This window comes from Papaver somniferum, chromosome 1, assembly GCF_003573695.1.
Source record: "Papaver somniferum cultivar HN1 chromosome 1, ASM357369v1, whole genome shotgun sequence".
Lineage (NCBI taxonomy): Eukaryota > Viridiplantae > Streptophyta > Magnoliopsida > Ranunculales > Papaveraceae > Papaver > Papaver somniferum.
Genome location: NC_039358.1, coordinates 90851325 through 90862409, shown reverse-complemented (window position 1 = coordinate 90862409; position 11085 = coordinate 90851325). Strand labels below are relative to the sequence as shown.

Genomic DNA, 11085 nt, shown 5'->3' with positions numbered 1-11085 from the left:
ATCTTCCTCCATTGTTATATCTTCCTTGAAAACCTTCAGCATTAGGTTTCCATTGATTGCTTCTCCAGTTAACTTGACTTTGAAGTGCCTCTTCAATTTGTTTTGCAGCTGCTGTTTTCTCTAGCAATCTTTGTTCATATGCTTGTAATGATCCTAGAACTCACTAAGTGTCATAGTTGCAACTGTGTTGCATTCTTCTATAGATGTAACTTTTGATTCAAACTTCTCAGGCAAGCTTCTTAAAATTTTCTCTACAATGGCTGAATCTTCTATAGTATCACCATTAGCTTTCATCTCATTGACAATATTCAGTGTCTTTGAGAAATTTTTTGATATTGTCTCAGTAGTATCCATCTGCAGTAATTCATATTTTCTTTTCAAGGTTTGTAATCTAACCTTCTTGACTTTGTCAGATCCTGTATAGTAGCTTATCAATCCATCTCATGCTCTTTTAACGTCTTTAATATAGATAACTCTATCTATGAGAGATTCATGAATACCCTGATGAAGAATATATATAGCTTTAGAATTCTTCTTTCTGTTTTCAGTTAACAGAGTTTGCGCAGCTCCTTCAAGTACAACTCCTTCTGCTGGTTCTACATAACCATCTTTCACGATATCCCACACCTGTTGGTGTATGAAAATATTCTCCATATGCAACCTCCAGTGTTCAAAGTTTTTACCTTCAAACACATGTACCTTAATTGAACTTAAACTCGTCATCTTCTTCAACTCAACAACTCATACCCACAACTCTAGAATCTGATACCAGTGCTCTGATACTAGATGTAGAAAATCTGATATCAAAGACTTAATGAAAGAACACAAAACTAAACTCTCAAATACTTCTCTTAATTGATGTGTTTAATCTCATGGCTCAACAGCCTATTTATAGTTTAACAAACTTGACTCTCAAGCAAAGACACTTTCCTAACAAATCAAACTCTAAACAAAGACAATTCTAGAAACTCAAACTCTTAAACATTAAGTTACCCAGCCGTTTGTTTTATAAAACGGTCGGACCCTAAGTCAATTACCCAGTCATTTGTTTTATAAAACGGATGAACCTTCCTTACTCGGCAGTTTCCTTTATTAAATTGCCGGATATTGCTAAACAAATAAACTTCTTCTGTTTGCTTCACATAATATCTTGGTTTAACCTTCAACAAGGACTCATATACGCCGAGAGATAAATCAATAGGGAGACAGATAAAGGCTTATGGAATACCTTGTCTGTCAACAAAGCGATTCCATCTCTCTCCCCTCTTTCTCTCGCTCTTTCTTCTTCTTTAACAAAACCATCAGCAACAATCCTTCTCTGCTGAGATCCGGTCCAAGATTTCTACACTATTTCTTGCTTTTTAGGTTAGTTAGTAATTTTAGCTTAGCTTTTATTATGTTTTCTACTTATCTATATAATTATGATGGTTTTATCTACTCTGTTGAGGTTTATCTTCACTCTGATAACGCTTCTTGGTTATTAGGTTGGTTTCTAAGATCAATAGTGATGCTCTCCAACGACCAAATCTCCATCTTTGTTGTCTCCGGTGACGGAATCTTCAGCAACAACTTATCCGACGGCGGAATCTTCATCGGTGATTGCTGTAACGACGGAAGTTTCACACTAGTTACAAGAGATTTGAGCAAAATCACTCCTGTTTTTGGGAAAAAAACAAACTAAATGGTTGGGATTTCCTTCCGAGAAAAACCATTCTTCCTCTGATTTTATCGGATCTTATTCATATTTGTATTTGTCTTATTATGGTAATCCTTCTCTTGTCGGATTTTTCGTTATTGTACTTTTATGGTATGTTTTTGTTACTTTGTATTCTCTTACTTTCGATCTTAAACTCATTGTAACCTCGAATTTTAATTAATGAAAGGTTCCTTGATTATCAAAAAAAAAAAAAAAAAAGGGCTTATGGAAGAAAAGGCTGAATTTTTATGTGATTAATAGAGATACACTTTGAAACAGGCTAACAGAGTGATACAAAAACAACAACTCGGGCTTCCTTCATGCACTATTAACAGGTCATACTATTGTGACCACTAAAAATAAAAAATAAAATGAAAAAATTGACCACTTACAATATTTGTGGTAGTAGATGATACTAATTGGTAGAAAAATAGTAACTAATAGAGGTAATTAGCTTACTTGGAATAGAAAGAGTAATACCAGCAGTATTACAAGTAACACGGACAAAACTAGACATGTTTACCTCTGGCTTTTCCACATAGAAGTGCGTTTTTAGGAATATCATACTCAGTGTATAGACTCCTCTGATTGTTCCATACTTTAACATACAATTCCTGTCCTAAATACCGTCTTGGCCAGATTTGAGACCTTAAATTCCACATTCCCTTGTTGTCTAATGGCAATAATATTGCAGTCCACGACTTTGGGTACACCTGAATTGTGTAACTCAATGGAGCATCCACTAAATTGTAGTGTTTCCTTTGTGCTGGTGTCCACTTCAAAGGTCCATACCTGTATTTTTGTTTCAATATTAATAACAGCCTTCGTTACATGCATCCATAATGTAACAGCAAATGCTAAGAGACTTACCCGACTACCCAGAAGTCGTTTCCAGCAAGGTACCAAGATTGAATGGTGTTTTCGGTGTTACTAAAGATGATTTCGACGAAGTCATGAAGCAAAGCTCCAATAACAGGAGTTGCCAATCTAGCAGGAGCAGTAGCTCTTCTTTTGTTGAAAGTTTGTAAGTTGAATACTCCAGGAATGTTGAACCAATCTGCTAACTTCAGTGGAGTTGATGGGTTTACATAAGACATCCCGTTAATAGCATACCGTAGTCTTCCATTAATTTTAGCTTCTGAGTTCGATAACTGAATCGTTTTCGCTATCTTTTTGGTACCATAATGGTACGTCCCTTGAGGGTTAGGTCTCGCTGCACTCGCTGTCAAATTGGATCTACATTTCAAATACAGCCAAATCGAGGGTCAGAATGTATGTCCGCACAGATTGTACAAAGTATTTAAGCTTGTACCGGAGTTTATACCTGAAACTTCGAGCTTGTTTAACAGACCAGGTAACATCTGTAGCTCTAGGACCAGCTGGCAAAGCACCTGAAGCTCTAACGTTGGAGTTCGAATACCTTAAGTATCCTGTAGAAGTGAGAACATTGGAGGTGAATCGTGAAGAAGCAACGATAAAGTAATCTCTAGCTTGCTGATTTAACGTAACAAGAACCGCGAGTGATTGACCGACATGGATATCGAGAGAATCATACGTGGTTTGAATTGTATGAGACCCTCCCATTTCAACCAACTTCATTTTATGACCTTGAATCCTAAAGTTGATTGAAGTTGACAAACCAACATTTGATAATCTAATCATATAGGTTTTCCCTGGATCTCCTGTAAACTTAATTCCTTTATTTTTCCCGTTGATCAGTAAGCCATCAGGAAAAGCAAGCTTTCTGCCTGAATCCAAAGTTCTCTGCAATGTCTTATGGCCAGCCTTGTACCAGTCACCAAGAAGCAAATGAAAATCACCAGATGGTTTTGCATACGGGACAGGGATTCTGGCACGACTATATATATTAATTCCTCCGAATCCACCGGATGCTTTGTGCATTTGTGTGGAAGGGAAATACATGAATGTTCCGATTTGATCTTTAACTTGAACATGGTATGTGAAGCTACGGCCTGGCGGGATTGGACAATTAGTTCCAAGGGTTCCATCTTGCCACGAAGACTTCCTGTTCTTGATCCCATTCCTAAATTGAGAGGAAAAATAGAGCAGTAAAAAAACTCGGAATCAATAAGCATTACAAAAAAAAAAACTCAAGAATAATAAGCTAGATATCTTACCATGTAAGGAGGAATGGTTGATCTATCTTGTTAATCACATTAATGATAACATTATTATTAGTGGTACAGTCAAGTCTTGGACCAGGGAACAGTCCGTTGATGAGAATACCCTGCATAACAAGTCGAGTAATACATTATTAAATATTGTTTTATCGAACTTGAATTTGATTAAGAGAAGCGCATGAGATTGGATTGAATTATTACCTGTTGAGGTTTGCCAAGAGGCGCAATGGTACCATAGGTAACAACCCAGGTGAGATATATGTATGGATCCTCTGCTTCCACTACCATAAAAGCACCCAAACATGCTAAAATTCCTACTGATAACAGCAGCATCATTGATCTGCTTCCTATCATTTTATGACAATTCCCGCTTCACGCACTAATTTCTGCCATAACCCCAAGTGAAAAGCATAAGTTATAAGGTTAATCAATATGTAAAAAAGTAAATTGTTCTTTGACACAGTTAAACTTTCAGTAAACAAATTATGCATCCTTACGAGTACTGTATAAAATAGTAAAACAATTAGATGGGGAACTGAGGGGTCAAACCAAAAAAAGTGGAACCATATTACTAGATATCGGTCCAAATAAAGTTGGAGGAACTTCAGATGTAAGCAAAAACAATAACTTTTTTTCTTCTCAACATGCAAGTTTTTTATGATATGGACGAATGGGTAAAGAATGATGAATGTAATGTAATATAACTAACCTCGAGTATTCTTCTCCTAACCGAAGAAGAAACAGAAACAGTGTGGAACTAGAGAAGGGATATATTGGTGATAGAGAAGTGAGATATTGAATAGGCATATATATAGAAAATGAGTAATGGTTGTAACTTCGCATTAAGTGGGTGAGACTTTCTGGATGCAGCATTGGATGCTCGCGATGCCATATGATCAATCCGGCCATATGCGCCGCACTCTATGGGTCTCTCTCATGTCTCTCTTTCTGCATTGTCAGGAGACTACTGCAATCCGTGCAAGACACCTGCCTAACAAAACTTTTTTAAATCAAACCTCGAAGTTCTCCATTTACAGTTACTACAAATAGTAATGAAGTTATGAAGAAAAAGTCTTTAACATTTTGGAGGAAAAGAAACTGACATAATGTTAATGATTAATTTAGGAAGTTCACTTCTGCTTGGCGCAATTTTTGGATTCGTCGGTGGTCTGGATCTACTGAAGGATCTTATCCTTTGGAAGCAATCATTGGTTCCTTGTTATTAGGACATAAAGGCGTCATTATGACTAACAAATTGTGATGTAAACCTTTTTTTTTTGTAAATGGACAAAAGTTCTTGTATCACATTCAGAAAATATAACTAGCACCAGCACATTTATGTTCCCGTAGATCTTAACCACCAGTAATGCAATTCATTAGTTAAGAAGAGGATGAATGAGTCCACGGAATAAGCTTTCTCCAAAAATCTAGCCTATGATTGCATAATACATTGGGAAAATGCCCTAATATAGGATGCAATGCTGGAAATCTACCCAATATGTAAAAATTTGGAAAAATGGCCATTCCGCTTAAAAATCCAGATAAGTCACATGTGTGAGGTCACACACGCGGAAAAAAGACAAATACACCCTTCTGAATTCAGGGTTCGGGGTTCATAATTCAAGATTCAGGGTTTAAGGTTCAAGATTTAAGGTTCGGGTGGTGGTGGCGGCGGTTTTAGTAGTGGTTCTGGTGATGATGGTAGCTTTACACATATGACTTAACTGGGTTGGATGAACATGTTAACGAAATGGACATTTTCCCAACTATTTTTAATATTGGGGCAGATTTCCAACATTGCACTCCATATTGATATTGAGGCATTGTTCGAATTTTCCCTAATACATTTTGTATCGGAAGGAAACCTCCGATATGGGAGCCAAATATTTTTATTTATTTTTGAATAAACCTACACATATACTTTCATTAATGGAAAATGAAAACAGAAACGGAGGGGCCGAGAACCTAACCAAAGAAGATTTGATCAAGCATTTTTATCTTGATGTAGGAATTTAGGAAATATTTTGTTGTTGTTTTGATCTTTGCCAGAACTCTTAGGCCATCCTTCATCAGAAACAGAGGTCCCATTAGCAACGGTGCAACTACCTTTTCAATCTGACATACCAAATTCTTAGTGTCTATTACTCCAGCTTAGTGGGCAGGACTCAATCAGGACCCAAACTGTTCTAAAACGTTGTTGTTCCCCATTGCATATTTCAATGCTGTCTTTTAGATTGGAAATTGGAATTAGGCTCAAAATTTGCTCAACTTTATTTTTTCTTATTTTTTCACCATTCCTTACAAAAATTAGGTGCCTTGTTTTTGGAACAGTCAAACCAGAAATTTGGGAACAAATGCTTAGACAAACAAAGAGAGATTGGAAAATAAAAAGACTGATTTATTTGATTAATATGAGATGGAAATGGAAACAGCAGAGTGATACAAAAACCACTTCTCAAGCTTCTATTCTTCTCCTCTTCTACATTAATCTTCAGTTTCTTCTTCTATTTCTACTTCACTTCATTTTTTAGCAGGTCACACTATCGTGACCACCAAAAATAAGTTACAAAAATTACACTTGACAAAGAAAAAATAAAAAGAAAACAACAACAACAAGAGATACGTTCAACCGCTTTCATAATTTGCGGTGTTGGATCATTATACCTAACACAATAAGGGTAACTAGTAGAGATTACTAGCAATGAGTAACAATAACAGTAACTAGTAGCGGTTACTAGCTAACTATGGATAATAGTATCACAGGTAGTCGTAGTAGTACTGCATGCACCTATATGCGCTTACCCCTAGCCTTACCGCAAAGAAGTACGTTTCTAGGAATGGCGTTTTCGGTGAACAGACTCTGCTCTTCGTTCCATACTCTAATATATAATTCCTGTCCTAAATACCTTCTTGGCCAAATTGCTGACCTCAAATTCCACATTCCTTTGTTGTCAAATGGCACTAGCATTGCGGTCCATGATTTTGGGAATACCTGGACTGTGTATCTAGTTGCAGCATCCACCAAATTGTAGTATCTCCTTTGTGATGCTGCCCACTTATTAGGTCCATACCTGCAGTTTATGATCAAACATATATTAATTTTTAGTATATGCAAAACAAGTATTATGTAACACTAACAAATACAGAGAGTGAGTGAGAGAGAGAGGCGGAGGCTTACCCGACGACCCAGCCATCGGTACCAGAAAGATGCCAAGATTGAATGGTATCTTCAACGTTGTTGAAGATAATTTCAACGAAGTCATGTAGCCAAAGTCCAACTACAGGAGTTCCCAATTTAGCAGGACCACCAGCAGTTTTATTCTTGAAAGTTTTCAAGTCGAAAACTCCAGGAATGTTGAAATAATCAGCCAACTTCAATGGAGTGTCAGGGTTTACGAATGACATTCCGTTAATAGCATATCGTGTTTTGCCCCTAATTTTAACCTCTGAGTTCGATATCTTAAGTATCCTTGTTGGCTTAACGCTACCATAATGGTATGCCCCTTGTGGGTTGGGTCTCGCTGCACTAGCAGTCAAATTCCATCTGCATATATCAAACAATTTTTCTTAAGAACTCTCCTCAGTCTAATAAACAACCATATATAAAGAATGTGTAGCAATAATTTATACGTACCTGAAAGATCGAGCTTGTTTCAAAGACCAGTGAACATGGGTAGTAGGACCGATTGGCAGAGGCATCGAAGCTTTAATCTTCGAGTTAGTGTATTTAAGGTATGCAGTGGAAGTCAGAATAGGGACGGTAAATCTCGATGAAGCAACGATGAAGTAATCTTTAGCTTTTTTGTTGAACGTGACAAGAACTGCAAGTGATTGACCGACATGGATATCGAGAGAATCATAAGATTCTTGAACTGTATGAGATCCTTCCATTTCGACCAACCTCATTTTATGACCTTGAATCCTAAAGTTGATTGATAATGACAAACCAACATTTGATAACCTGAACATATATGTTTTCCCTGGATCTCCCCTGAACTTAAGTCCCTTTTGCTTTCCGTTAATCAATATACCATCTGGAAATGCAAGTTTTTTGCCTGTATCCAAAGTCCTCTGTAATGCCTTGTGCCCGGCCTTGTACCAGTCACCAAGGAGCAAGTGGAAATCACCGGATGGTTCAGCAAATGGAAGAGGAATCTTTGGGCGAGTATACATATTGATTCCTCCGAAACCTCCAGAAGCTTTCTGCATTTGTAGTGAAGGGAAATACATGAATGTTCCAATTTGATCTTTAACTTGAAGATGGTATGTAAAGTTACGGCCGGGAGGGATTGGACAATTGGTTCCAGATACTCCATCTTGCCAGATGGTCTTCCTGTTCTTGATTCCATTCCTGAAAGGAGAAATCCAGTATTCTAATCAGCACCAAAATCATTAAGCATTTCTCTATATTTAGAAAGAAAAGAAAAAGTATCAGATATAATTAGCTTACCATGTAAGAAGGAAAGGTTGATCGATCTTGTTAATGACATTAATGATGACATTATCATTAGTGACACAGTCAAGTCTTGGACCAGGGAACTGTCCGTTGATGAGAATACCCTGCAAAGCAAAGATATTAAGCATTGATTATGGTATCCAGTAGAAGTACTAAGAGAAATGAGATAATTGGATTGGATTATTATTACCTGTTGAGGTTTGCCAAGAGGTGCAATGGTACCATAGGTAACAACCCAAGTGAAATATCTGTATGGGTCCTCTGCTTCAACTACCATGACGGCGCCTAAACATGCTAATACTCCTACTAGTAACTGCAGCATCATTGTTGCCCCTCTCATTGTGTAGCTATATGTTCAGAAAGTGTAAAAATATCTCTCCTTCACACACTAATTTCTGCAATAACCCGAACAAGATTATAAGTGAACTAGACTAATAATCAACATACAGTAACACAATGAACTAAACAAATTCTTTTGGGTCAAAGCAACTAAGTTGTGCGACCCAATTTACTTTTATTGCTTCAATTAAATTTGAAGCAAGAAAAGGAAGCAAAAGTACAATCTTTGAACTTTTCAAAAAAATTGAAAGAAAACGAAAACAAACACGATTACCAACCTTGAGTAATCTTCTTCCTACCGATGAAGAAGAAGAGATAGAAACAATGAGAAACAGAGAGAAGTGTGATTGTGTTGATGTGAATTAAGGGGTTCGAGATGATCTATAAATACAAAATGTAGTAGAGAGCAATGCAGTTAATGATATGTGGTAGCATTAATTGATTGAGGCCTTGAGATTGCAACAATCGGAACCCATTTGCGCCGCACTTCATGGGTCTCTCTACTCAGTACGGTACTAGTCTGATAGGAGTACTAACTAACATTGATCAGACCTCGAAAAACTCTCATTTTACTCTGCAACTAGTACTGGAAGAAGAAGAATAACTAACTGGATTTGTTTAATGTTATTGTTTATCTGTTTCATTAATTATACGACTTCTATCTCGCGTGCCTTATAGATTCGTCGGTGATCGACTTACTGAACAAGATATATGAAGATCGAAGTGGCGAAGAAAACCGGGTGCAACGGAGACGAATCCGGATCAAAATCATAAATGAAGTCAGTGAATTCAAATGTTCAATTATGAGCTACCTATTCAGCTACTAGTATCATGGATTTTCCAAGTTACTTAAATATTAGTCAAGACTACTCGGAAAGGGGTTTGTTAATGTTACATTGTTGTTTACAGAGTTGAATTTTGCCTTTCTACTTCTTCTTATTTTAAGGTTCAAGTAATCAATCAAATCAGATTTTAGGAGCCCTATATCTTGTTAACTGAGCACTATGATTAATTATTAAGCTAATCTCACTGCTGGCTGGGTGATTAATATCCAGTGGTAGTGACAAAGAGAGAGAAGTAACTGTATTTTAAAAAAAGTGAGCTAAGCTATGACAGCTGTGGTTCTTTTGAGCATGGGTATGGGTGATGGGTTTAAACAAATACTGTTAACCCGAGACTTGAACCCGTAAGGTTTGTAGCTTGTACATGATCCACAATAGGCCACTTGTACATGATCTACAATTGACCACAAACCAAAGTCGCTAATAGAGTTACAATAGAGGTAATTAAACCGTTCCAAACTTGTAGAATGTTTTCTCTTATTTGGAATTTGGTGCACTCCATACCCAAAACTGCCTCGTAATGGAAGTTGGGGCCTTTATACACTCTAGTTGGTAATCTCTATCAGCGTCCATACCCAAAACTACCCCGTAATGGAAGTTGGGGCTTTATATACTCATTCGTCATGCTGTAGTTGCATAAATAGAGTTTCTTTTTAGTCTCAATTAACTCGATAGTTATTATATTTTTCTATAGAATTTCTTGATTTGACCTTACTTTAAAATCAACCATTAACTTGAAGGTTTTAAAGTTTCAAGTTTCTAAATGTCTTTCCTAAGTTGGTTCACCAAACCCCGACCCAGCGTCACACCTTCTCCAGGTCCGAAGGGATCCAGTGCCCTTAAATCGACTCCTCCGAAATTGCGTTATCAGAGCCGAATCAGGAATGGATGTTAGTGGACACTGCCCACTTTTCACCAGTTAGAGAGGCCCTCTTTAATACATCCAGAAATGATGTTCACAGGGGCCAGAAAGACTCGGTCATAGGAAGTTAGACTACCTACGTGCTGGTAAAACCATAACGCACATTGTATAACTGGATTTATTTTTAAACAATTATTTTTTTAAATTTACGTATTTTCTTCTTTTTTTTCTAATCATCTAACACAAGTATTCTCTGGAAAGATGGATGAAAAATTTTATATGGTCTGGATATATTAATATTATAAAATATTTTACCGTGGATTGGAAAAAGTTGTGTTTGCCAAATGTAGAGGGTGGAATAAACATAAGATCTTTGGTTAGCTTGAATCATGCGGCATTGATGAAGACGACTTGGCAAATCATGGTGGGAGATTCATAATTGTGTAAATTTATTAAAGCTCGTTCCACTGCAGGCAGTCTCGATAAATTAATGTTTTCGGGACCAAGAAAAATATTCGTTTAGCGGGGTTATTTATTTATCGATAAATGAATATTTTATTAATTAAGAAGTTAAATTGTATAGGAGAAAATGTACAAGTATACCTAGAAAATTGGTCAAAATTCTTATCAATAATTCAATTAACATTCATTTATTTTTGAATTAACTGGTGTCATTTCTAATTTACGTTATAGAAATGTAAATGGAGGTCGAACATCTTTTGAACTATCTTAACGAGAATGATGTAGTT

At 36.7% G+C, this 11085-nt stretch overlaps 2 protein-coding genes across 2 annotated transcripts; both read right to left on the bottom strand.

Annotated features, from left to right (window-relative positions):
- Window positions 1-1922: 1922 nt before the first annotated feature.
- LOC113331175 (L-ascorbate oxidase homolog) lies at window positions 1923-4608 on the bottom strand. Its single transcript, XM_026577922.1, has 6 exons — window positions 4547-4608; window positions 4039-4223; window positions 3835-3944; window positions 3021-3740; window positions 2567-2932; window positions 1923-2488 (listed from the first exon to the last, which is right to left on the bottom strand). Exons 2-6 carry the CDS (start codon window positions 4189-4191, stop codon window positions 2206-2208), a joined length of 1632 nt encoding a protein of 543 aa, XP_026433707.1. The 5' UTR covers window positions 4192-4223; window positions 4547-4608; the 3' UTR covers window positions 1923-2205.
- A 1606-nt stretch (window positions 4609-6214) lies between these two features.
- On the bottom strand, window positions 6215-9258 carry LOC113294314 (L-ascorbate oxidase homolog). The gene is made up of 6 exons (XM_026542709.1): window positions 8911-9258; window positions 8484-8688; window positions 8288-8397; window positions 7472-8188; window positions 7016-7381; window positions 6215-6908 (listed from the first exon to the last, which is right to left on the bottom strand). The coding sequence occupies exons 2-6, from the start codon at window positions 8631-8633 to the stop codon at window positions 6626-6628; spliced, it is 1626 nt and encodes a 541-aa protein (XP_026398494.1). The 5' UTR covers window positions 8634-8688; window positions 8911-9258; the 3' UTR covers window positions 6215-6625.
- Between the last annotated feature and the right edge of the window lie 1827 nt (window positions 9259-11085).